The 27,425-nt window shown below is 44.7% G+C and overlaps 1 protein-coding gene across 3 annotated transcripts; it reads left to right on the top strand.

Moving 5' to 3' along the window:
* The first annotated feature begins 2,781 nt into the window (after positions 1–2,781).
* Positions 2,782–26,872, top strand: ZNF266 (zinc finger protein 266). Of its 3 annotated transcripts, XM_011994306.1 has the most exons (10): positions 2,782–2,865; positions 3,118–3,181; positions 3,746–3,917; positions 18,455–18,608; positions 19,361–19,609; positions 19,768–19,897; positions 20,048–20,174; positions 20,748–20,828; positions 22,876–22,964; positions 24,751–26,872. In XM_011994306.1, exons 7-10 carry the CDS (start codon positions 20,141–20,143, stop codon positions 26,194–26,196), a joined length of 1,650 nt encoding a protein of 549 aa, XP_011849696.1. In that variant the 5' UTR covers positions 2,782–2,865; positions 3,118–3,181; positions 3,746–3,917; positions 18,455–18,608; positions 19,361–19,609; positions 19,768–19,897; positions 20,048–20,140; the 3' UTR covers positions 26,197–26,872. The 3 variants fall into 3 exon arrangements, with proteins under 3 accessions (XP_011849696.1, XP_011849695.1, XP_011849697.1); XM_011994305.1 differs by lacking the exons at positions 2,782–2,865; positions 3,118–3,181; positions 3,746–3,917; positions 19,768–19,897 and adding an exon at positions 4,216–4,319 and having other exon boundaries at positions 19,361–19,443; XM_011994307.1 differs by lacking the exons at positions 2,782–2,865; positions 3,118–3,181; positions 3,746–3,917; positions 18,455–18,608; positions 19,361–19,609 and having other exon boundaries at positions 19,859–19,901.
* The last annotated feature ends 553 nt before the right edge of the window (positions 26,873–27,425 follow it).

Below are 27,425 nucleotides of genomic sequence, written 5' to 3'. Positions count from 1 at the left end.
TCAACTGAAGACAAATCATAAATGGTATATACATAGAATGGAATATCATTCAGCGAGAATGATCTAGGCTATAATATAGATGAACCTTGAAAAACAGGCTAAGTGAAAAAAGTTATTCACAAAAGATTGTATGATTTTAGGGCATGGTGGCTCACGCCTATAACCCCAGCACTCTTGGAGGCTGAGGCAGGACTGCCTGAGCCCAGGAGTTCGAGATCAGCCTGTGCAACATAGTGAGACCCTGTCTATACAAAAATAAAAATTAAAAAATTGTATGATTATATCCATATGAAATGTCTACAAAAGAAAAATCTGTAGTGATAAAGTAGGTTTGTGGTTCCCTGGAGCTTAAAGAGGAGGTAAATGGATTTTCCCATTCAAAGATTTCTTTTAGTGTGATGAAAATTTCCAAAATTATGTTTGAACAACACTGTGAATGTACTAAAAAATATTGAATTATATAGCTTTAAGTGGGTGAACTGTGTTTGTTATATATGAATTGTATCTCAATACAGCTGGTCTAAAAACCAAAAGGGAAAATCATGATAATAGCTACATCTTGGGAGCATAAAAATTTAATGTCTATTAAGCATTTAGGGTAGTAAGACATAAAAAGCAGCTACCACCAGGTGTGGTGGCTCACGCCAGCACTTTCGGAGGCCAAGGTGGACAGATCACCTGAGGTTAGGAGTTTGAGACCAGCCTGGCTAACATGGCAAAACCCCATCTCTACTAAAAAGAAAAAAAATACAAAAATTAGCGGAGTGTGGTGGTGTGTGCCTGTAATCCCAGCTACTCAGGAGGCTGAGAAAGGAGAATCCCTAGACCCCAGAAGGTGGACGTTGCAGTGAGCCGAGATTGTACCACTTTATTCCAGCCTGGGTGACAGAGCAAGACTATCTCAAAAACAAACAAACAAGCTACCATTATTATTTTTTACCATGGAATATTATTAGTTGATATAAAACCAGTGGAATGAAAAGATTATGATCTTGATATTGGCATAAGTAAATGTATCACTGGCACAGAGTCTAGAATCAGATACAGGTATACATAGGAATTTATAGTTTAATAGACATGGAATTTCAAATCAGTAAGTCAAGGACAGTTTATCAATATGTGGTACTACAATAATTAGCCATGTTTCTGGAGGGAAAAGATACTGTATCCACTATCCCTCACCACATGCTGAAACACATTCCATGAGCATGAAAGATTTCAATGTTTTTAAAGTAATATGCTGCAGAAGAAAATTAGACAATCTATATGTAATCTAGAGTTTATGGAGACATCTTAATGCAAGAGAGGAAACTTAAAATCCTTTTTTAGATGAAAAATTAACTGCAAAATAGTTAACAATTCAATAGATTCATAATATATTTGATAATGTACATGAACAGTTCTTCATGTTAGTAAAACAGTTTTCAAAATAACTTCATTAACTCCAGAAAGGCCACCCACTAGAAACCACAGCAAAAATGATTTCTGGAGAAACTACAATCACTCCTGCAGAAGTGGATGTCTGATATCAGTGCTATTTTACAACGCAGTATGGGAGGCCCTGGAACTCACGATAAGATCTCAGAAAACATATTCAAAGAAAAAAAAATCAACATTTACAAAAAGTATCAGCATACTGAAAACACAAAGGAATCAACGATTAGAATTTAGCATGGTGTCCAGACAAATGAAATAAGGGGAAATATTGGCCTGAAGTTGAGCTGAGCCCGGCGCCGTGGTGCACGCCTGTAGTCCCAGCCTTTTGGGAGGCCAAGGCCGGATGATCGCTTGAGCCCAGGAGTTTGAGATCAGCCTGGGCAACATACCTCATATCTGGGGGAAAAAAAAAATTAGCCAGGGTGGTGGCTTGCGCCTGTAGTCCCAGCTACTCGGGAGGCTGAGGCGGGATGATCGCGTGGGCCCAGGAGTTTCGCCCTACAGTACGCCAGCCTGGACTACACAGTGAGACCCTCTCTCCAAAAAAAAAAAAACCCAAAAAACTAGATTGAATGAATGGAGGAAATAGGCCATATCATGGACTGGCAGGTTTATCAACGGAAGAATCATTTTGAGGGTGCTAGGAACGTGGGAGGAGGTGAAAAGAAAAGCTTTTTGTGAGCATTGTGCGCATCCTGTGGGGGAGCCCCCACCTCTAACTTTGCCAACACCACCGACCCCACCCTAGGTATGGGCCCCGTCCGCAGGCCTGGTTCTAACCTCAACCTTGTGCTCTGGGCCCCTTTTGGCCTCCATCCCTCAAGCTGAGCCGACTCCAAGGTCTCCAAGGCGTCTCCGTAGCCATGGGGAGTAAACCAGAATCTCTGCCTGAGGACGTTCAGCTTGGCTGAGGTTGCAGTCCCCAAGCTCTCTTCCAGGTTTGAGGCTGGAGGCGGAAGTGACGTCAGCGGAGCGCTGCTGTGTTTTCCGGCGCTTTCTCCGCGCAGCCAAACCACTTTTCTTCCTGGTGATGTTAGGGCTTGACATAGCTTTGGCGAGGTCGGATAACGGGCGGGAGCCAGCGGTGAAAGGGGTGGTGAAAGTGCCAGTTTGCCCCAGGCCGCCGAGGGGCCTCTTTAGAGAGGCCTTGCCTGCCCCCCTCGCGTCCGCCGGGGCGAAAAAGTCCCTCAAGCTGTCACTGGTACGGCCCTGGGCCAGGAGCCGTTTCGGGATCTCTCGTAAGTGCGCTTCCTCACGATTTTTGCAAACACGGTAATTGCCGCTTCAAAGTCCTCCAAAGCAATCTTTGTGACTTTTTTTTTCTTTTTTTCTTTTTTTTCCGGAAACGAGTTTTCGCCGTTCGAGTCAGGTTGACTGTGGTCCTTCGTCCCCCCCATCTCCAGGACCTGGCGAGTCTGGCGCGTCCGGGTGAGTACTGGGGTGAAAGTTGGTTTCGGGGGCTTCTTCCTCCTGTTTTATCTGAGAATTTGTTTTTCTTTTTGCGCATCCTGTATTTACTTTTGACGCACTACGTTCAGGTAGAAACATAAAGCTACTTTTTAGGTATCTAGGGTGTGCTTATTTCTCTATGTGAATATAAACGTTTGTAGACCGCAAGTCTTTCTACTGAAGAAAAGCAAGAATACTCAACTAGCTATTCTTTTTATCTGAACTTCCTAGGCCTGTACCTCCCCACAGAGCTTCAAAACAGGGGCTTATAGGAAGAAGGAATGGAGGCTTTGAAGTAAGTTGAACATTGCAGGCGTGACACTTAAGGTTTAAATGCTTGCTAATACGTGTCCTATAGATAAAGACATGTCCTTTTAAAACCATAATACTATGAACCAAGAAAATTTAAAATGTTGTTAATACGTACCCTGTGTAAAAAGGTACAGTTCTCCACTTTGTTCCAATGTGTGCTTTTGATTGTTTTGAAATCTAATATGTATCCAAGTTTTCATGTCTTTTAGTCTCTTTAAAACTAGCAGACACTGTTTAGGCGTTATATTGTCTTTTTGCGGAGTCATTCATTCTTTCAGAAAGTTATACATTTTGGTAGTTCTGATTGTCTTCTGTGCTGTGTTTAAATGTATCCTTCATTTCTTGGTGTATCCTGTAAAAGAATGAGTGTCTGAATGGTTAATTAAAGCATAGTAAAAAAAATTCAGCCAAGGGCTGTTCTTAGGGAGGTTGTAAAGTAGGGGAGGAGGCTGTCATGTAACCAAGCAAATAAGTGTATTACAAGTTGATGAGGGTCTATAAGTAAAGTAGAGGGCAGAATTATTTTCTCTATTTTTCTTTGGAATAGGCAATGCTAAGAAAAGAGTGATATTCAAGCTGAGACCAAAAAATATGGAATGATTTAGCCATGTTTGAAAGGGAAGGAAATAAGAGCTGACCAAAGCATTCCGTGAATTGGCTGACTCCATTTCTAGGGTGAGAGAGGGGAGTACATCAAAGATTACTCCAGGTTTGACAGAGTCAGTATTCTTTCTTTGGTTGGGGAAACAATGTGATGGGATAATTTAATCTTAAATGTATGACTGACAGGAAAAAGTAAGTGATATCTTGTTTTTGGAGACAAGAGTTTCACTGTTGCCCAGGATCCAGTGTAGTGGCAGGATCTCGGCTCACTGTAGCACTGTAACCTCCACCTCTCCAGTTTTCAAGCCATCCTTCTACCTTAGCCACCCTAGTAGCTGGGATTACAAGTGTGCGCCACCATGCCTGGCTAATTTTTGTATTTTTTTTTTTTTTTTTTTGTAGAGATGGTTTCACCATGTTGGCCAGGCTGGTCTTGGACTCCTGACCTCAAGTGATCCACCCACCTTGGCCTCTCAAGGTGCTGGGATTACAGGTGTACGCCACTGTCGCTGGCCAAAGTAAGTGATATCTGACAAATGATGTAAATCAAGGGAAAATAGGAGAAGCATGAATGCATTTTAATTACATGAATAAGAAATTAATTCAAGGGATTAATGAGAATCAGTGCTTGAGCATTGAAAAATAAGCTCTCCGTGAAAATTCACTGATGTTAATTATCAGTCTTAGGAAATATGTATATTCATAAACAGACAAAACCTCTTTCAATGTTGTTTTTTTTCAATTCACTTTTGGGCTCTTTCTACCTAAATTAGTCCTTTGTTTCCCTGAAGGAATGTCCGGAGTAAACACTCTGTGTGATTCCTTACAGACACTCATACACCTAGGGGGTTGGCTTGATACACTCCATATAAGTAAATGACCAGAAAACTCACCTGCCATTGTGGGCTGCCAAAAAGCTGTGAAGGGGCCATATGGCCTGGAAATACAACAGATCTTAGAATAATGTCTGTTAATTATAACATCCATGGGGAAAAAAAATCTAATTCCGGTAGGGCCACTCTGTAGATTCTGCACGTTCTTCCCACGTCTGCATGGGTTTTCTCTGGGCACTCTGGTTTCTTCCCACATCCCAAAGATGCACATGTTAGCTTAATTGGCGTGTCTAAATCGTCCCCCTATGAATGTGTGTGCGTGCGCCCTGAGCTGTTAGGATGGGCTCTGGCCATTTTTATCCTGGAACTGGAATAGGCGGATTGGAGAATGAATGAATGAATACAAACTATTGTAAAATAAAAATTCCTAAAGCATTTGGGAATGATACAAATGTACAACAGTAAATGGTACCACTTAGCAAGCTGGCCCCATTTGTTACTGTTTTTGAGCTTCTTGGTGGTAGGAGGTAGTCCTTACAGTTTTTGCTTTGGAAACATTTATTTGTTGATTTAACCTACCACTATTCCATTGCACACCGATTCATCAAAAATTGGATAAACATCCTATTTTTATTAGTATTTTTTAAATGTATATATAGCTCACATTTATTTCAATATTTAATATTAGAAGTGTTTGGGGTCTTTATTTAGCAGTTTAGTGACATTTTTGTGACCAGAAATATGCTGTGGGAGCTTAACTCGCTTATATCACTTAGCATGGGAAAAAATTTGCTTTGTGGGATGTCATTTTGCTTAAAGTCTCAGTTTCCAAGAACCTGTTGACGACTTTAAGTGAAGACTGAAATTGTATACATTTTCTCTGTTTGGCACTTAGGGGTTCCAGTGAGCTAGCCGCACGTAGTGAAATCATTGATGCGGATCCGATATAAAGTTGCTGAGGATGTGCATATACTACTTTTTAGAGAGCGTATTGGCAAACCAATTTCAGAAACTGTTGGCAGTACATACTAGGTTTATACACATACATGCCCTACAGCAACAGTAATGTGTACAATATGTGTATCAAGATAAGAGTAGACCAGGTGCAGTGGCTCACGCCTGTAATCCCAACACTTTGGGAGGCCAGGGTGGTTGGATCACTTCAGTTCAGGAGTTCAAGACCAGCCTGGCCAACATGGTGAAACCCCGACTCTACTAAAAAAATACAAAAATTAGCTGGGCATGGTGGTGGGTGCCTGTAATCCCAGCTACTTGGGAGACTGAGGCCGGAGAATCACTTGAACCAGGGAGGTAGAGGCTGCAGTGAGCTGAGATTGCGCTACTGCACTCCAGTCTGGGCAATCAGAATGAGACCCTGTCTAAAAACAAAACAAAACAAAACAAAAAAACCCAACTGACTTGAGACCTCAGTCACACCTGCAGTCTCTTCATTTTTGCTTATTCTTCTGTTAGAAACGGGTCAGAGGTCATGTATACACTCAACAGGAGGGTGTTTTCTATGGGTATGCATGCCAGCAGGTGGGGATCTCTGGGGTCATAGTAAAATATTTGGCCACAGTGTGGCTGTAGCCCACTGGATGGTGAAGTTTGCTGAGTTACTCAGACTGGAGTTGGTCATAGTCCTTAGGCAAGATTGAAGCAGTGTTCCAAGTCAAAGGCCAGCTGCAATGGGTGGGTCAGCCTGTAGGGGGAGTCAGGGCACCACTGTAGCTATGAGGCTTGGAATGTTTCATGTCTGCCCTGGAAGTGCTGTGACAAACACACCTCTGGGGCACACTCACACTGATGGTGATGGCAGCTATGCACAGAAAATTTGGATGCCACTTTGTTTATAAGGCCTGGGACATCACTGTCCACATTTGGAGGTCTTTGGGAACAAACCTCTGAGGCATAGGTCATGCAGCAGCATGCATCCTGGTATGCGCATTGTCTGCGTCATGAGGGGCACAAGCCATCAAGCCAGGTTGGCACATGTGCAGAGGGTGCCTCTGCTAGTGGGAGTGTTTTGAGCATGTGGCATCCGTGTTAGGAGGGCCACAGGGTGGTGGTGACTGGGGCAGGGTTTTGTGGTATCCTGAGGACTGTGTTCTGGGCACATGGCATGGACAGAGTACCCTCCAATGCCCTCACACCCACACTGCTGACCATCGTGCCACAATTGTATCGAGGAGGCAACGCTCCCTTGTGCAGTGTCCATCCCATGTCCCCTTTTTGTATGTTCCTCTAATTCAGTCCTGAGGCCTCTGTCTCTGGAGAGTGGCTGTAAATTCTAGCCCTGTCCTGACCAAGAGGAGAGATGTTCTGGTGTGTTGGGTGGGTTAGATACAGAAAAGGCAACAAAACACATCAAGTAGCAGAAACATTTTATTCCTCACAGATCCATGAGAAGAGGGTTGCCCTTGAGGTCCTGATGGCAAGTCAGGAGACAGCCGGGTGCTAACCAGTGGGTGGGGAATGAGACAGAGAGGACCTGTGGGACTGTGCCTTTGTTATGGTCCATGGGCCTTATCCCTCAGGCTTTCACAGCGTCGTTGTGGATTGGATAGACCTAAGCGGTGGGGAGAACTGACTTACATGACTGGTATTGGCCAGTAGGTTTCATTATGGCCAGCTGCTGTGGGGTGTGTTGGGTTTGGGGTCAGTGAGGTAAGGGACAAGTAGGCTATGTCACAAACAGTACACAGGGAGGGGAAGTTTTAAGTAAGCCAAAGGTGATGGGGTCCGACTCGGTTCCAAATAACTTACATCAGGCCTAAAAATGGATGTAGGGCAGTTATGTTGGAGGATATGAGCTGATGATTTAGTAAAGCATATGTAAAGGTTAGTGGTATTGTGTGTAACCAAGCGGCAGGCGTGGTTGTGGTTGGATAGGCAAGGCTGGAAGTTGAGATAGAAAGTGGGAAGGGTAGTAGTGTTGTGGGACAATCAAAGATGGGAGAGACTGAACAGAGTGAGTTCAGGAAACGTCTTTATTAAAAGGTGATCACCTGACTCAGTAGAACTAGGGTCCAGCAAAGTCTGAGCCCTGAACAAAGAAAGCAGCCACCTTTTAAGCAGTCAGTGGCCGGGAGCTACTGATGCAGGAAGCGTACTTACAGAAGCGAGAACAGAGGCAGTTGATTAGTCTTTTACATTTATCTATACTACGTGTTCCACATCCCTGGGAGACCGTGTTTCTATATTAACCTTGTAACTTTGCAGCTGCACTAGGAAGGTGAAGTAGGAACTCACTGAGCCCCAAGGAACGTGAAACTAGCAAGTACAGATAAAGCTTACTGAGCACAGAAGAAAAAACAGGCAGTTAGTATTCTTCCCTAACTTAGACTACTGGGTGGTGGGGGGGGGTAGGGGGAGGGGCTATGCTACACTTAGCTTTTGAAGGAAAAAGTAAAAATTTTTGGTTGTCTTTAATTATACTTGTAAAATTCATGAATTCCTTCTTCAGTAGAAGGCATCAGGGAGTAGGTGGTCCCCTCCCTGGGATTACGGAGTTTACTGCCATGAGGTAGGTGCCTCTTGGGGAAAACAGTAATCTCCATTAATTTTAGTAACTCCTACCAGATTTTCCTCCAGGCATGGGTATATGGGTGTGCACGTATGAGCGGAAAGCAAATACTCTACCAGGATCATGGGCTAAGCAGACAGTTCAGGGCGAAAAAAATGTTCTGTGTCCATTTGTGTTTTAGGAGAGGCAGTCCACGGGTATCACTGTGTGGAGGTTTTAGTGTAATGGTGGGGTCATCTCCACCATCAGAGTCTGGGGTCGGGGCTGTGTTGCTGGAGGCAGTGTTTCCAGCGGTGATATTTTGGGCTAGGACAAAGTCAATAGGGTGTCACTGGGGTATCCTTTTAAAGTGGATACCCACTGAAGTAGATGTGGCCCTCCAGGTTGTAAACCAGCACAGCACCTAGTAAGATGAACCGTTAATAGAATGATATGTAGCTGTACCTGACAACGTGTTTTTGTTTCTTTTGGTGGAAGTTTACGTTCAGATGGGTCCCCTGTCAGATAAGCAGCTGCTGGGCCTCTAGGACAATCTAATGATAGTAAGTTCCAGGAGACTACGCACCCTCAATTTGGCCTTCAACCCTTATGGGATGGGGGCAAGATTGAAAATAAGTTAAGCCCTAGAGCATGATAGAGAATTTCAGGAGTCTGTTTTTTGGACTGGAATTTGAAAAGTAGTTATTTGAGGACATTTTTCTGTCTTTCAGTGAAACCAGTAATCTGAGACCTATTAGGGAAATGAAAGTTCTATTGAATATATTTTTTGAGGGGCTAGCATTATATATTTTAAGAAATGAAACATGGGCTGGGCACAGTGGCTCACCCCTGTAATCCCAGCAGTTTGGGAGGCTGAAGTGGGAGGATTGCTTGAACCCAGCAGTTTGAGACCAGCCTGGGCAACATAGCGAGACTCTGCCTCTTAAACAAAAAAAATTAAATTGACAAAAAAGAAGTGAAACATATATCTAGGTTACTAATGAAGTCTGTAACTCTGAAGGGAATAAGTAGTGTCCTGGCAAGGCCTTGTATTGTGGCTTTTAGTATGTGGAGAGATGTGAGATTTTGCTTTATATTTTGGGTATCTGTCAGACAAGAGATTCCCAGGTTTTTTTTTTTTTTTCCCCCACTTTGAAAGGGACAATTTTTAGGTAATGACCCAATAGTTTATCGTAACCGTGAAGAAGGTGGGACGGTTTGTTGACCCGGGCATCCAGTGCTAAGACAGCTGCCTGAAATTTGGCCAGGCACGTAGTTTCTTGGGTCCTGTCCTTTATTTGGGACATCCTGGCTAAGGGATGGAAGGCAGCAGCATTCCGCTGAGCTCCATCACTTACGATGGTCAGCAGTGGCCTTTCCACAGTCTATGAACTCCCATTACTGTTCACTCAGTTAATCCCAAGGGCTTTCCAGATAGTTAGAGGACCTGGAGGAGGGAGGGGTGACCTCCTTCAGCACCCTGGCATCAGGCAAGGGACTGAGGACAGGGGAAGCCACTGCCTCCTGCAGGTGGATTAGACCCGAGGGCCTGAGATTGGCTTCATCGTGGCCTAGGGAGGCCTCAGTGGCCAGGCAGAGCTTGTGGGGGGTTGTGTCCCTGACCCAGAGCACAGTGGGCAGCTGCATAGGAGGATCACAGGCTCAGGTCTATGAGATCCTCTGTTTCCAGGACAGCCTTGTAGATGGCCAGTCACTTGTTTTACTGGTGAATAACAGGAAGTCAGGAGGGGCAGTGTCTCTTACTAGAGGACCTGGGGCAGCTAATGACCATCATAAGTGGTCCAGAGACTCCAGCAGGCATTTAAAAAGTTGCCAGTCTCTCTATCATGAAGGAGGTCCTTTTAGGAAGTTGTTTTTTTTTCCCCGTTTTCTTTCTTTCTTTTTTTTTTTTTGAGATGGAGTCTCGCTCTGTTCCCCAGGCTGGAGTGCAGTGGCACGATCTCTGGCTCACTGCAAGCTCTGCCTTCCGGGTTCACGCTGTTCTCCTGCCTCAGCCTCCTTAGTACATGGGACTACAGGCGCCCGCCACTGCGCCCGGCTAATTTTTTATATTTTTAGTAGAGACGGGGTTTCACCGTGGTCTTGATCTCCTGACCTCATGATCCGCCCGCCTCGGCCTCCCAAAGTGCTGGGATTACAAGCGTGAGCCACCGCACCCAGCTTTTTTTCCCGTTTTCTTTTTTTTTTCTTCGAGGCATTAATAGGAGCGCTTGTTGATTTTAATTTAATTTATAAGTATAATTTGTAAATCAGGAATATGTTGCCACCAGAACCCAAAAATTACTAAAAGACATTGGAATTATTTCCCCTTAATGAGCAGGTCAAGAGAGTTTCCTTGCGGAAGGCTGTTATCCGTGCAGTGCATCCCTGCGTTCCTGGAGAAGGTGAATGTTGTTAAGATCTGGTTTGCAAAGATCCTACGTGATGACAGATCTGTTGGGTAGCCTGGAAAAGGTGTGTTGTGTCCCATCAGAGGGTGAGGCAAGCTGCAGATGAGAGGCTGTTGAAATAGGCACTGAACAAGATGTGTTGTCCGGGCTGGGCATGTTGGCTCACGTTTGTAATCCCAGCACTTTGGGAGGCTGAGGTGGGCGGATCACTTGAGGTCAGGAGTTCAAGACCAGCCTGACCAACAGGGTGAAACCCCGTCTCTGATTAAAAAAAAAAGAAAAAGAAAAAAATTAGCTGGGCATGGTGGCATGCACCTGTAATCCCAGCTGCTTGGGAGGCTGAGGGGAGAGAATCGCTTGAACCCTGGGAGGTGGAGGTTGCAGTGAGCCGAGATCACACCACTGCAATCTAGCCTGGGAGACAGAGCAAGACTTCATTTCAAGAAAAAAAAAAAAAAAAGAACACGTTACGTTAGCCAAATTTATAATTAAAAGCACAATAGTTATTGGTTGTTGATTGAATAGAAGCAGGAGTTTTAAAAATACTGGGTGTGGGCGCCTTGGTGGATGGGACCACAATGTGAAGGCCGTAGTAAGCCAGCATGAGGTGCCCTTTATTTTGTTTTCAGATTTAAGAGCAGGCACAATTGGGCTGTCAAATGGAGAAGCAGTAGAGATAATCACCCCTTCATTAATTAGGTTTTATAGAAGTGTTAATCCTTGAGGCCCTATTGTAACTTACCTTGGGCCATGTGAAGTATCTTAACTGATTATCCATGGGGTCCCATTTTATCCAGACAATTTGTAAGTGTCAAAGTCTCACTTTATTTATGTTAGCATATTTATGCCTCATATGGAATATTTTAGGGCAACGGGTCCTGTGACTATGGGAAACTGAAGGCTACAGTTAAAGCGAGGCATACCTAATTTTTTTTCTCTTGTATTTACTTACCCTTTTAAGATTTTAGGGAGCACAATGTTTAAATTTAGTGGGATCCTCAGGTATAAGTGTAATTTGAGCCCCAGATTGAGTAGGCCTATGCAGTTTTGTTAATTGGTACATATTAGCGAATGTTAGTTAAAATCTAATTACCTATTATTTTTTTCCCCGTGTCTCATGGTCTGTGTTTAAATCATTGAGTAATCTAGGGCTAGCGGGATTATGTTTGTTAGGCCTGGCATTTGCTTTGTACTTAAAGTTCAAAAAAAGTTCCTTTTTTTTTTTTTCTTGAACTTGTAACCTCCCAAAGCCTGAGCCTTTTTTTCTTTTTTTTTTTTTTTCTTTTTTCTCTTTTTTTGGTCTTAGGCTTTTAACTGCCTGAAGGGTTCTTAATTTCTGTCTTTGGTTGATAAGAGCTAAAGAAGGAGGGGTAAGGGGCCCAGTGCTTCTAGGCAGTAGAGGACTGGGAAGTCCAGACTCAAGATAATCAGTCTCTTTCCCTCTCTTTTTTTCTTCTAAGTAAAATCTTTGGAATGGCTTGTATCTCCAGGTGACTAAAATATTTTTTCCTTTGCTTGCCTGATAAGCTTCCAGTGGTCCCGAGTGGCCCCCGTTTTGATCTCTGGCCTCCATTTGTGCTTCCCATCTGCCCCGTTTGTAGGCAGCCACCTTTCTGTCTAGGGCGCCCGGTTGACCTCGTCAGGGTGGGGGCGTAGAGAAACAGATGCAAGGGAAGACCGTGTCATGGGAATAGCAGACCCCGGCAGCAGCCTTGCCAGCGAGGTGCCGTCATCGCCCCAGTGAAGGGGCTGCTACTGTTGTCTGGTGGTCTCGTCCGTACTGCCTCTCCACTCAGCGGGCAGTCAGAATGCTGGTCTTCCTCTTGCACTCCGCTAACGCTCTGATTGGCCCAGAGCCTGCCTTACCCGCTTCTGCCTCTCAGTAGCAAGCCCGCGGTGCCAGAGTGAGGCCTTGGGAATACAGCTGGCTTCCTCCAGCCCAGCAGTTCCTATCTGGGGAAGTGACAGCAGCCTTGGATAGTAAGTGTCATACCCCTGTTGCCCTCCCAAGGCTAGCAGTTGGTGAGTCCCAGGGAGCACTTGGACTATGGAGGACGCACCCAATTTAGGGAGGGGAGTTTTGGCAGCGTTCCACAAAGACACCAGGCAGCAGTGCACAGCAGCAGGGAGGCACCCCAGCAGGCCACGGAACCCTCCCATATGGCGTCAGCTGTGTGGGTGGGCCAGGTAGTAAGCAGGCCAAGAGCAATCTGAAGGCCTGGGCTTGTGTCCCTCGGGTTGTGACTACACACCCTGTTCACTGCACTGAATATCTTTTCCTCTGTTTTGGTCTAAGGGGTCTCTCTCTGTCTCTCTGAAGAGTGGCTGCAAATTCTAGCCCTACCCAGACGGGGAGGAGAGTTACATTCCAGTGTGTTGGGCAGGCAAGATGTAGAGGAGGCAGCACAACAAAACACGTGAAATGTCAGAAGCGTCCTCCTACTCACAGATCCCTGGAACGGGAGGCTGCTCTCGGAGGCTGATGGAAGTCCAGAGACAGCCGGGTGCTCAGCCTGTGGGACAGGAATGAGAGACAGGACCTGTGGGGGCTTGCTTTATTAAGGGCCATGGATGTTATCCCTCAGGCCTTTCTTTGGGGGTTGTGGATTGGCTGCACAAAGGAAAGGTCTTATTTATATGACTCTGGTGTTGGCCACTAAGTTTCATTGTAGTCAGCAACTGTGAGATGTGTTGGGTTTGGGGCCAGTGAGGTGAGGAACAAGCGGGCCGTGTAACAAACAGCTCCACAGGCAGGGGAAGTGTTAACTAAGACAAAGGCGATGGGGGTATTGGAGCTGAGATACGTAAACAGCTAACTGGCATATTTCACTCTTTGGTTCTTTACCATCCATACGCACTCTCCTACACACATAGGAGCTTCTTTGGAATAATTAAACAAGTCTATACTCCTGCCTAAGAAGATACGAGGGAAGAAGTCCTCACCCATCCCCAGACTGAGAAGATGCGCAGTTCAAACAGTCCTTTGTTTTCCCACCGCGGACCGTGTCAGTTACTCCTCAAATTTAGTCCCATTCTAACGATTCTGTTTCCTAAAGACACAATTACACATGTAACCTCTAATAATGTGTATATAAAATAAAAGCGGGAAAAAGATAGAAGTAAATGGTTCATTTAAATAAACACATGGGTATAGACATACATAGATACAACAAGCACAGAGAAAATGTGCAAAACTACATTTCTTGTTTCTGTCACTGGTCTTGAGATTGCAGTTGATGTCCACGGTTTACTTCTTCAGTGACTAATTCCATATTTTCCCAGCCTTCCACTTGAACCTCAGCTGCTCCGGGTTTTGTACCAGGGAGGAGCGATCCAAATCTTCCTTCGCCCAGAGTCTGAGTCCTCTGTTGTCCTGCCTTCGTTCAGCTGTGGTTTTCCGTTAACCTTTTCTATGGAGTATAGAAGTACTCAGAGGTTCTACACTTCATCACTTCATCCTCCTTGCCTCAGTTGTCTAGCAGTGCCACAGTTTTCCTTTGATAATTGGGATTAACCACTCCAGCCAGTAGATTAAGCTTTTTTTTTTTTTCCCCTCTTGGGTTAGTGGTATATGAAGCCCAAAAGGGCCAGGTGGCAATCTCCTGTTCCAGTGCATTGGAACCATAACAGTACCCCCTGGGGGAGGCATTTTCCACTAGGGACTGAGAAGATCTCTGGACCAGCAGTGCTCTGAGTCGCTGGGAGTGGAAGCAAACTTCTGTCTGTGCAGTTAATTTCACCTTCACCCATCAGTTCTATTTTTTTTGTTTTTTTGTTTTTTCTGTTTTTTTGAGACGGAGTCTCACTCTGTCACCCAGACTGGAGTGCAGTGGCGCGATCTCGGCTCACTGCAAGCTCCACCTCCCGGGTTCATGCCATTCTCCTGCCTCAGACTCCTGGTAGCTGGGACTACAGGCGCCTGCCACCACGCCTGGCTAATTTTTTGTATTTTTAGTAGAGACGGGGTTTCATGGTGTTAACCAGAATAGTCTCGATCTCCTGATCTTGTGATCTGCCCGCCTTGGCCTCCCAAAGTGCTGAGATTACAGGCATGAGCCACCGCGCCTGGCCTGTTTTGTTTTTTGTTTTGAGACGGAGTCCTGCTCTGTCACTCAGGCTGGAGTGCAGTGGCACAATCTCGGCTCACTGCAACCTCCGCCTCCCAGGTTCAAACCATTCTCCTGCCTCAACCTCCCAAGTAGCTGGGATTACAGGCATGTGTCACCATGCCCAACTAATTTTTTGTGTTTTTAGTAGAGATGGGGTTTCCCCATGTTGGCCGGGCTGGTCACGAACTCCTGACCTCAAACGATCCACCTGCCTCAGCCTCCCAAAGTGCTGGGGTTCTAGGCGTGGGCCACTGCGCCTGGCCCACTCATCAATTCTTGGACCCATGTATTCTGGCTGTGGGGAGACAGTACCATGGAAGGCTCTCTGACTCAAAGCATACTCCTTGACGTATGGGACAGAATTCCTTTCTAAGGGTTGTCTCCCATTTGGCCCTGTAACTGAGTTTTCAGTATGCGATTCTACTTTTCACGTAGATCCACTGCTTCTGAGTGATGGGTTGTGCGATGGGACCAGTTGATTTTAAGGACATGCTTCTACTGTTGCACTTCTCTGCAGTGAGATGCTTTTCTTGTTTAGAAACTCTGTTGTGTGGAGGCCGTGACTGCTGATAAAGGACGTTGTGAGTCCGTGGATGGTGGTGCCAGCAGAAGCCTAACTAGTCGAAAGGCAAATCCACAGCAGAACATGAGTCTGTTCTGGTGAGGATGAGTTATATTTCCTGATAGAAGAGGACCTGTTACAGCATGGCTGGTTGGTCTCCTCTAAGGAATGGCGCCATATTGGGTGCTCAGGGTTAATTTCTGCTTTCAGGAGATTAGGCCCAGCAGTAATGTTAGCTGAGTCAGACTTGGTAAGGGGAAGTCCTTATTGCTGAGCCCATGCATAGCCTTTATCCCTGCTGTCATGAACATTTTTTAATGGGCCCATTGAGCAAGCACTGAGGTAGCTAGGAAAAGTTAACAGGTATCTTTAGTGTGCGTGATTCTGTCCGCCTTATTTCTAGTGGATCACCTTTGGTAGGCATTCACATGGGACACAATCTGTCCTTTCAGTGAGGTCCGTCCATGTACCTTCTCCCAGGTTTCCTTGTTACCACTCTGGTTCCTCACACTTTTTTTTTTTTTTTTTTGAGACGGAGTTTCGCTCTGTCACCCAGGCTGGAGGGCAGTGGCACCATCTCGGTTCACTGCAACCTCCACCTCCTGGGCCCAACCCATTCTTCTGCCTCAGCCTCCCGAGTAGCTGGGACTACAGGTGTGAGCCACCATGCCCGGCTGATTTTTTTTTTTTTTTAATTTTTGGTAGAGACAGGATGTCACCATATTGGCCCGGCTGGCCTCGAACTCCTGACCTCGTGATCCACCCGCCTTGGCCTCCCAAAGTGCTGGGATTATAGACGTGAGCCACCGCGCCTGGCATTCCTCCCACATTTTTGACCATCCAGCCAAGCCATGGGCAACTCTTAATGAGTCTGTGTTTGTGTATGCATGCATCTTGTCAACTCCTACTCCAGACCCAGAAGCAGGCCAATACACTGCCCGAAGCTCTGCCACTGGGAAGATTTTCCTTTAGTACTGCCCTTCAGGGTCAGCCTTTAGCAGGGCTATAGTGCTTCTGCTCTGTACTTTTGGGGGGTGCTAGAGCTAGTCGTCAGACTTGAGGAAAGCAGGAAACAGCCCTCTGGAATGCAGGCAACCCTGGCTGTTGGGCTCATGAGCAGAGGAAGTTAGGGTGCCAGTAAGGGTACTGAGAGCACTAAGTATCCACATCAGGCGACCAGGGGAAACCAGTCGTTGGTATGCAGACAGGCCGTGGGTGGTGGATAAGTGCATAGAAAGAGACGGTATTCCTGTCACCCTTGCATTCATTGAGTAGTTCAGTACATGTCCTCAAAACTCAGATATGTATTGTGTTATGAATTGTGAAGGGGCTGTAGTCTGGGTGTACTTTAACAGTGTCTAGAAGGATCTCAGTTGTCTGTCCAGCCATCAATGGGTGCCTTTAGGCTCCATGCCAGGTAAAGGAGAACATTGGCACCCAAAGATACCTAAGGCTGCCCATGAGATACAGAGACTCCACAAAGAAAAGCAGGTCGCAGTGTTGTCACCCAGCATCATCCAAGAACATTCCTAGAGACACACAGAGTTCCTTATGATAAAAGGTTTTGTTGCTCCAAAAATAGGAAAGTTCAATGTGTGTATCTATCTACCCAGCAATGTTAGATACTTTAGATACCCAGATAGATACAATGTGTGTATCTATCTACCCAGTAATGTTACAAGATGTGTAAAGGAGTATACATTACAGATACACAAGAAGAAATAGACAGGTCCACAGTTGCAGTGGGAGATTTTAGAATATTTATCTCATGTTATTTAAATAGTAAAGAAAAATGAAGATAGGAGGTACATTTGTGGGAGATGAGCACACTGCCTAATTTACCTGTCCCGTGTCGTGTCTGCTAAATGAGGGAAATCACAGAGTGCTTATCTGGAGTTGAGAGTGAAAGAATAGACTGGAAGGGGCAAGAAGGTTTTCAGGGGAGACGAACATGTTTTACATCTCGTTGAGGCTTTTGATTACGCAAGTGTATGCGATTGTCAAAATTCATCCACTGAATACCTAAGATCTGCACTTTTAATTGTGCATTAATTATATTTCAGGTTTAAATAAAATAACATGATTGATTTAGATTTCACCAAACGAAACACATTTGTGGCCCTCTTCAGCCTAAGGATCCCCAGTTTGAAACCCATGGAAGTGGGTACAATCTACACCAGGAGTCTGGACATGGGGTTTCTGTAACCCAGTGTGACTTCAGAGTTTTAGCCTTCTCATTCGTAGAATAAAGGCTGTAGCATCCTTGTGGGGGTGTAGCTGGTTCATGGATAATGAACTGTTCAGTTTTCAGTGATTTTCATCATTCAGATTCCATTCTGTCAATCAGTATTTGCACTGTTGTTCTGTGTTTGATTTATTAAAGATTGTGATTAATTTTTATTAAATTTTTAGTTGTATAAATTTTATTAAAATACATTCTGTTCTTTGGTCATGTTAGGTTAATATGGAGTGGGTGTTCAATAACACATGTGAGTAGTGACCATGGTGTTGCACTGTGCAGGTTTAGACCAGCGCTGGTCATGTGGGAAAGTCAGAGCAGCCACAGATTGGGTGTCAGGGACAAAACTGCCTACATTCAAGTCCTGGTTTGCAACTTCCAAACTGGATGATTCTGGACCAAAGCCAAGTGTTGTCTGAATGTAGATTTTTTTTCTTTTTCTTTTTTTTTTTTACCTTTTGATACAGAGTCTCACTGTGTTGCCAGGCTGGAGTACAGTGGTGTGATCTCGGCCCACTGCAACCTCTGTCTCTCAGGTTCAAGCGATTCTCCTGCCTCAGTCTCCTCAGTAGCTGGGATTATAGGCGCGCACCACCACACCCAGCTAATTTTTGTATTTTCAGTAGAGATGGGGTTTCACCACGTTGGCCAGGCTGGTCTTGAACTCCTGACCTCAACTGACACACCCACCTCAGCTTCCCAAAATGCTGGGATTACAGGTGTGAGCCACCATTCCCGGCCTGGTTTTTTTCTTTGTCAAATAGGGGTCATTGATATCTACTGTAAAGAGTGGTTATGATAATTAAGCATGTATATAAAGCTGCTAGTGTGGCTTCTGACACACACCGTTCCTCAGTAGTGGAAGCTGGTGGTCCTAATATTTGTAGTGTACACCGTTTTCAGTGGCTTTCACTTATATGCTCTGCAGAGAGAGTGCTAATGATGTGTGATGACTGATAAGTAATGCTTGTTGATTAATGATTTATACAAACAGGACACCATTAACACTGGATAAAGAGAATGGAGGTTACCTCTGTCCGTGTAGATTCCTAAGCTGTCCTGGAGTGATCCTTGGAGTAAAGGAAAGGCATTTTGAAGCACATTTAGCCGTCAGCCCTGCGGGATGGCAGCCATTGATTTGTCCTATGGTAAGTCCTGTTTCTGTTCATTTTCAGAGACCCTGCTTTAGGTGTCCCCCCGCACAATGTGGAGTCCAGTGGCCTGTGCCTGATCATTAACACTGCAACTTAATTTCGGAGGTGCTAATGTGGGCTAGGGAATGCTTTGTTCTTTTTTTTTTTTGGAGACAGAGTCTTGCTCTGTTGCTCAGGCGGAAGTGCAGTGGCACAATCTCAGCTCATTGCAACCTCTGCCTCCCGGGTTCAAGCGATTTTCCTGCCTCAGCCTCCCGAGTAGCTGGGATTACAGGCGTGTGCCACCACACCTGGCTAATTCTTTGTATTTTTAGTAGAGACGGAGTTTCACCATGTTGGCCAGGCTGGTCTCAAACTCCTAACCTCAAGTGATCTGCCCGTCTCGACCTCCCAAAGTGCTGGGATTACAAGCGTGAGCCATCGCACCTGGCAGAATGCTTCAGCAGCCCCCTGCTGTGTGTGCTTTGGGAAGAGGTGCTATGTATTTCCACGGTTAAGTTTCATTATCTGTAAAATAAGACTACTACCCTTTTCCCAGTGGGCAGCATGGCTGACCATCCTTTTTTTTTTTTTTTTTTTGCCTTTAGGTGAGGCAGAACTGCCCTGGAATTGATAGCGGTAGTGTGTATGTGTGTTTTCTTGAGCGTGCAGCAGTATATGGGAATCTCACTGCAGGACTTTGGGGTGTGTGAATGTGGGAATTATGGTCAGCCCTGGGTTCTCATGCCTTCTTTCTTTTCCATGAGGTCTTTACAGGGACCCAGTCTGCCTTCAAGAAAAGACAGAAGTGGAAAGGGTGGTGGCTGACTGTCTGACAAGTTGTTATCAGGTATGCAGGGAGTGTATCCTTCTCCAAAATATCATACTTGCATCACCAGATAGACACATTTCCTTCTACACAGAATTATCTCCAGAGCTTCTTAAAGCAAATGAAGCCTCCTTCAAGGACCGAGTCCCTAGTCAAATTCCCTGAAGGAGTGGAGCCTGTCATATTGGTGAGGGTTTGCCTTGAATGCCATCCCAGTATTTCAGTGTTGATTAATTAGTCTTCCCTCATGGTCCCAACTGCATAGTTTTTATTTTGTTGAGTGTTCTGACACATGGTAAGGGACATAAAAGTATCCTTTGCTGAGATAATTTATCCATTCACCAGCGTTTATCTAGCATCTGCTCAAGAGTGTGCTGCAGTGGAGGGAAATCAGATGACCTCCCAGTCTGGTTGTGTTAGGTACAATCATGTGTAAGAAGTGCCATTCGAGTCATGTCACTGGAGGGGACTGACAGTGAGTGAGTGTGGATAGAGAGGACCTCCTGGGACCAGTGAACTCTGGGGTAGGCAGTGTGAGCCCTCAGACTCTGTAGGTATTGCATTTTGCAGCGAACACCGGTAGACATGTTATGTGACTCAAGCCAGCATGTGTGTGATGGTTTAGGATTCAGTGACTTTTGATGATCTGGCTGTGGACTTCACCCCAGAAGAATGGACTTTACTGGACCCAACTCAGAGAAACCTCTACAGAGATGTGATGCTAGAGAACTATAAGAATTTGGCCACAGTAGGTAAGACTGGCCTCATCCCTTGTAACCTGCTGTGGAACAGATTATGTTATGTATTTACTGTATCGCACATCAGAGACAGCAACTCTGAACACAGTGGGAAATAACAGACATAGTCCCTGCCCTAATAGGGTTTCTTCTACTTGGTGGTAGAGATTCATCAGCACTGTTGGAGCTGTACGTTCTCAGTCTCCACCTTTGACATACTCAGTCAGAAACTCTGCAACAGGGGCCCTGTCAGGTGTTTTAAGAAGCTCTCATGAATCTGATGTGCTGTAATGTTGAAGAATGAGATGTATAGTTGTTTCCCATGAGAATGAAGAGCTCTTTGTTTCATTTAACTTCCTATTTGGATAAAAGTCTTAGTGCTTTGTAAGTATGTACATCAGCCTGGATTTGGGTTTCAGGCATCAGAGATCACCAATCTTTTGGGGGCACAGACAGATGATATTTGCATTTTTAGCCCTTTTAAAATAATTTCACTGCTTCCATTGGACCTGTAGCTACTGAGCTATGGAAAGATTTGTCATCTCTTGCATGAGCCTCTTCTGGTAATGAATCTTTCTCTGTGCACAGGGTGTCAGCTCTTCAAACCCAGTCTGATCTCTTGGCTGGAACAAGAAGAGTCTAGGACAGTGCAGAGAGGTGATTTCCAAGGTGAGCGTTCATGATGGACTGCCCTGGTCAGTAAGTTCAGTATGTTTACAAGTAAAATGAGGAAACTTTTTTTTTTTTTTTTTTGAGACAGATTCTCGCTCTGTTGCCCAGGCTGGAGTGCAGTGGCGCCATCTCAGCTCACTGCAACCTCTGCCCCTGGGGTGCAAGCGATTCTCCTGCCTCAGCCTCCTGAGTAGCTGGGATTACAGGCGCACACCACCACGCTCAGCTAGTTTTCGTATTTTTAGTAGAGATGGGGTTTCACCATGTTGGTCAGGCTGGTCTCGAACTCCTGACCTTATGATCCGCCTGCCTCAGCCTTCCAAAGTGCTGGGGTTACAGGCGTGAGCCACTGCACCTGGCCGTAATGAGAAAACTTTTTAAGATGCAGTTTATCTCACAACGTTGAGGCCTTTTTTTTTTTTTTTTTTTTTTCTCCTGAGACACGGTTTTACTGTCACCCAGGCTGTAATGCAGTGGTGTGATCTTGGCTCACCGCAACTTCAGCCTCCCAGGTTCAAGTGATTCTCCTGCCTCAGCCTCCTGAGTAGCCGGGACTACAGGTGTGTGCCACCATGCCCACCTAATTTTTTGTATTATTATTAGAGATGGGGTTTTACCACGTTGGCCAGGCTGGTCCCAAACTCCTGATTTCAAGTGTTCCACCTGCCTCGGCTTCCCAAAGTGCTGGGATTACAGGCGTGAGCCACCTTGCCCAGCTAGGCCATTTCTTTCTTAGAAGTTAAGAAATCTTTAGCTTCTCATAGTCTTAACTTTGTCTACTCATTTTTTCCTGTGATAGGACCCGTTGGTTTCTTCTTTAAAAGTTCTTGTTTTAGGCCAGGTGTGGTGGCTCACGCCTGTAATCTCAGCACTTGGAGAGGCTGAGGCGGGTGGATCACATGAGGTCATGATTTCAAGACCAGCCTGGCCAACATGGTGAAACCCATTGCTACAAAAATACAACTATTAGCTGGGTGTGGTGGCGCACTCCTGTAGTCCCTGCTACTAGGGAGACTGAGGCAGGAGAATTGCTTGAACCCAGGAGCCGAAGGTTGCGATGAGCCAAGATCGTGCCACTGAACTCCAGCTGGGTTGAAAGAGTGAGACTCTGTCTCGAAAAAAAAAAAGGCTGGGCATGGTGACTCACCGGTGGCTCATGTCTGTAATCCCAGAACTTTGGGAGGCCGAGGCAGGAGGATCACCTGATATCAGGAGTTCGAGACCAGCCTGGCCAACAATGCTGAAACCCCGTCTCTACTGAAAATACAAAAATTAGCTGGGTGTGGTGGCAGACGCCTGTAATCCCAGCTACTTGGGAGGCTGAGGCAGGAGAATCGCTTGAACTTGGGAGGTGGAGGTTGTAGTGAGCCAAGATTGTCCCATTGCACTCCAGCCTGAGTAACAAGAGTGAAACTCTGTCTCAAAAAAAGAAGAAAAACAAGTTCCCTGTTTTGATGTGTGCTTGTTGTCCTATTCCTTGACTTCCCTTCCATGGTAATATTCTTTGTGTTCACCATGAGTTTTTAATTTTCATAGAATCAGTTGGTAGTAAACTATGTAAAATTTTGACGCTATATCCTTATTATTGCCACATTTTTGATATACAATCTGTCTTGTTTTTTGTTACCATGTTTAATTTGAAAACAAATACAGGGGCCAGGTGCAGTGGCTCACGGCTGTAATCCCAGCACTTTGGGGGATTGAGGCGGATGAATCACGAGGTCAGGAGTTTGAGACCAACTTGGGCAACATAGTGAAACCCCATCTGTACTAAAAATACAAAATTAGCTGGGTGTGGTGGCACGTGCCTGTAGTCCCAGCTACTCAGGAGGCTGAGGCAGGAAAATCACTTGAACCTGGGAGGCAGAGACCTCCCAGGTTCTGGGAGGCCAAGACCATGCCATTGCATTCCAGTCTGGGCAACAGAGCGAGACTCTGTTTAAAAAAAAAAAAAAGAAAACAAATACAAATGATCTCTCTCATTTTCAGCTCCATCTATCTACCCTGTGTGTCTCTAAATCCTTACATTTCTTTTTCTCTTTAGCTTCAGAATGGAAAGTGCAACTTAAAACCAAAGAGTCAGCCCTTCAGCAAGATTTTTTGGGGGAGCCAAACTCCAGTGAGATTCAAATGGTAAGATTAACAAGGATACGTCTTAGTTTTCACATTTAGAGATGATTGGGGATTTCATTATAGAAAATCAGAATAAATCTGGGCATGGTGGCTCACACCTGTAATCCCAGCACTTTGGGAGACTGAAGTGGGAGGATCATTTGAGGCTAGGAGTTCTAGACCAGCCTGGTCAACATAGCAACATCTTAGCTCTAAAAACTAAATTAATTTAATTACAGTAAAAGAAAAAAGAAAATTAGCAGAATGAGAGCTCTTTGAGATAAGTAGCATTTCCCCAGAGGGATAATGACTCTGGAGAGGACTCAATACGATGACCTGGGGATGCTTGAAACCTAGCTTGACACTTACTGTTGTTTTTCTCTCAGAGTCTTGCTCTGTCGCCCAGGCTGGAATATAATTGCACGATCTTGGCTCACTGCAACCTCCACCTCCTGGGCTCAAGTGACTTTTGTGCCTCACCCACCTGAGTAGCTGCGAGTACAGGCACGCGCCACCATGCCTGGCTAATTTTTGCATTTTTAGTAGAGACAGGGTTTCACCATGTTGGCCAGGCTGGTCTTGAACTCTTGACCTGAGGTGATCTGCCCACCTTGGCCTCCCAAAGCACTGGGATTACAGGTGTGAGCCACCGTGCCCAGCCAACACTTAAGTGTTTTAGAGTTCCCGTCAAGAACACATTTGTAACTAGATAGTGAGTTTTTAAAGCAATTTCATAAAATTCTACAGACATTTGAGAGTAGATGGCACAGCCTGACAGGAGCTTTTCTTTTTTTTTTTTTTGGAAAAAAAAAAATTACTTTATATCTTCCTTGATGATTTAAGACTATCTTCAAACCAGTACAAATATTTCATACATAATACCTGGCCATTTTCTAACCAACTGAGTAATCTGTTGCACAATAAGCTACCTTACATCCTTCAGCAAGGAATACATTAAATTTGAATAGGAAAGACATTACATAATGAATTAGGACACAACTAAAATTTGCTTTAAGTATTTCTTTGTGGGAGAGGACACCACACTTCTACTCAATGAAGAGAAACATTTTTCAGCCCAGAGGTCTTCTATTTTTTTTTTTTTAACACCTATTATGCCATGAATTCATAGGGAATAGGTTCCAGCAGCTCAGGCTCCTTCCCATTGGTTCTCACAAAGTGTGCTTCTCTGGGTGGAGCAGGCTGGCGCTTCAGTTGAACCCAGGTACCTTTCTCTTTGGCTTCTTTCTTTTTCTGATCATTTTCCTTCACGCGTTTCAGGAAGCTATCTCAGCTCTTAGAGTGCTTAATGTGCTCAATACGCACATTAATTCTCTTGGCAAGAATCTTGCCCTTAACTTGTTTGTGTACAACAATGCCAGCAGCATGCTGGGTAACGTTGTAGACTCTCCCAGTTTTGCCATGGTAACACTGGGGAGCATTCCTTTTTGAACAGTACCAATTCCCTTGATGTCTACGCTATCACCTTTCTTATAGATTCGCATATACGTGGCCAAAGGAACAACTCCATGTTTTCTAAAAGGCCTAGAGAACATATATCGGGTGCCTCTCCTCTTTCCCTTTGTGTTCGTCATTTTGGCAAATTACTGGAAGATGGCGGTTCCGGCCAAAAGGGACAGGAACTTTTCATCACTCCACTGGAAAGAAATCAAAAGGGCAGTACTTGTATGTGTGTAATGAAAATGGTAAACACGAAAATAATCATCACAATGTTCCTCTCTTCTGATGAGTGGAATCTGTTAGTGAGTCTGAACAGTCCTTTAATCATCATTCATTCCTTTATCAACAGATAGGAAGCCACAACGGAGGGGAGGCCAATGATGTTCAGCAATGTGGAGATGTCCCCAGTGAACGCTCATGCCTTAAGACACACGTGAGAACTCAAAATAGTGAGAACGCATTTGAGTGTCATCTGTATGGAGTAGACTTCCTTACTCTGCACAAGAAAACCTCTACTGGAGAGCAACGTTCTGTGTTTAGTCAGTGTGGAAAAGCCTTCAGCCTGACCCCAGATGTTGTTCACCAGAGAATATGCACAGGAGATAAAGCTTTTGATTGCAGTGACTCTGGGAAATCCTTCGTTAATCATTCACACCTTCAGGGACATTTAAGAACTCACAATGGAGAAAGTCTCCATGAATGGAAGGAATGTGGGAGAGGCTTTATTCACTCCACAGACCTTGCTGTGCATATACAAAGTCACAGTTCGGAAAAACCCTACAAATGTAAGGAATGTGGAAAAGGATTTAGATATTCTGCATACCTTAATATTCACATGGGAACCCACACTGGAGACAATCCCTATGAGTGTAAGGAGTGTGGGAAAGCCTTCACTAGGTCTTGTCAGCTTACTCAGCACAGAAAAACTCACACTGGAGAGAAACCTTATAAATGTAAGGATTGTGGGAAAGCCTTCACTGTTTCCTCTTGCTTAAGTCAACACATGAAAAGTCATGTGGGTGAGAAGCCTTATGAATGCAAGGAATGTGGGATAGCCTTCACTACATCTTCTCAACTTACTGAACATTTAAAAACTCACACTGCAAAGGATCCCTTTGAATGTAAGATATGTGGAAAATGCTTTAGAAATTCCTCATGCCTCAGTGATCACTTTCGAATTCACACTGGAATAAAACCCTATACATGTAAGGACTGTGGGAAAGCCTTCACTCAGAACTCAGACCTTACTAAGCATGCGCGAACTCACAGTGGAGAGAGGCCCTATGAATGTAAGGAATGTGGGAAGGCCTTCGCCAGATCCTCTCGCCTTAGTGAACATACAAGAACTCACACTGGAGAGAAGCCTTTTGAATGTGTCAAATGTGGGAAAGCCTTTGCTATTTCTTCAAATCTTAGTGGACATTTGAGAATTCACACTGGAGAGAAGCCCTTTGAGTGCCTGGAATGTGGGAAAGCATTTACGCATTCCTCTAGTCTTAATAATCACATGCGGACCCACAGTGCCAAAAAACCATACACGTGTATGGAATGTGGCAAAGCTTTTAAGTTTCCCACTTGTGTTAACCTTCACATGCGGATCCACACTGGAGAAAAACCCTACAAATGTAAACAGTGTGGGAAATCCTTCAGTTACTCCAATTCGTTTCAGTTACATGAACGAACTCACACTGGAGAGAAACCCTATGAATGTAAAGAGTGTGGGAAAGCCTTCAGTTCTTCCAGTTCCTTTCGAAATCATGAAAGAAGGCATGCAGATGAGAGACCATCAGTGTAAGGAATGTGGGAAGACCTAAAGGTGTCTGCGTTCTCTCTGAAGACATGAAAACACTGGGGAGAAACCCTATGAATGTAAAAATGTGGAAGCAACTTTGTATCTCAGGTCCTAATGAACGCGTGTGAATTCACAGTGGAGAAGACCCTGCATCAGGGAATGTGGAAATGACTTCACGGAATTGTCAAGCCTTACCAAACACATCCGAAATCTCACTGGAGAGAAACCCTATGAATACTGTAGAGAATCTGGGAATACCTTTCTGAATCCCACAAACCTTAATGTGCATATGTGAACTCACATTGGAGAGAAACCCTGCAATTTAAATGGTATGGTCTGGATGATGCCCCACTCCTTATTTGTAAGTCCTAAGTCCTAGTTCCTTACACTATAACTGTATTTGGACATAAGGTTTTCAAACAGGTGAGTAACTTCAAATGAGGCTGTTAGGTTCGATCCCTAATCTAACATCACTGGTGTCCCTATAAGGGAAAGTGAAGGAAGGATACACACGGAGAAGACTGAATCCACCAGAAGATGGCCATCTGCACGCCAAGGACAGAGACCTGGAACAGATGCTTTCATTATGGCCTCCAGAGGAAACCAACCCTGTCTCCACCTTGGTAATGGACTTCCAGGCTCCAGGACTGCGAGGCAATAAATTTCTCTTGGTTAGATCTTTCAGTCTGTGTTATTTTGTACAGCAACCCTAGGAAACTAATACTGTGAGGAACTTGGGAAAAGCTTTAGATCAGGCTTGTCCAACCCGCAGGCCAGGATGGCTCTGAATGTGGAAAAACACAACTTTTTAAGCTTTCTTCAAACATAATGAAATTTTGTTGTGATTTTTTTTTTTTCATTCATTAGCTATCATTAGTGTTAGTGCAAACACAAAAGCAATCACAGGAGAGACGTTCTATGAACGTAGGACATGTGAAGTCTGTAAGTGCTCATCAGATCTTAATACTTCCAACTCTTGTGGTGATAGGCCCTGTGAAAATCAAGGACTATCAAGAAAAGAAAGTTTCTTTTACTATGAAAGTCATAACTGTGACCTCACCCAACACTTAGTGACTTAAGAGTGGACTGAGGCTCTATTAGGAATGTGGAGAGATTTCATTAAATGTTTATACCTTATGTAAGGAATAAAAATTCACAGTGTAGAGAAGACTTCGCTTTGAGGCATGTGGGAAAGCTTTTACTAATTCCATGAGGCTTATTTTACACATCTA

Source organism: Mandrillus leucophaeus, unplaced genomic scaffold (assembly GCF_000951045.1).
Source record: "Mandrillus leucophaeus isolate KB7577 unplaced genomic scaffold, Mleu.le_1.0 Scaffold451, whole genome shotgun sequence".
In the NCBI taxonomy this organism is placed as follows: domain Eukaryota; kingdom Metazoa; phylum Chordata; class Mammalia; order Primates; family Cercopithecidae; genus Mandrillus; species Mandrillus leucophaeus.
This window is presented reverse-complemented; position numbering and strand designations above follow the sequence as displayed.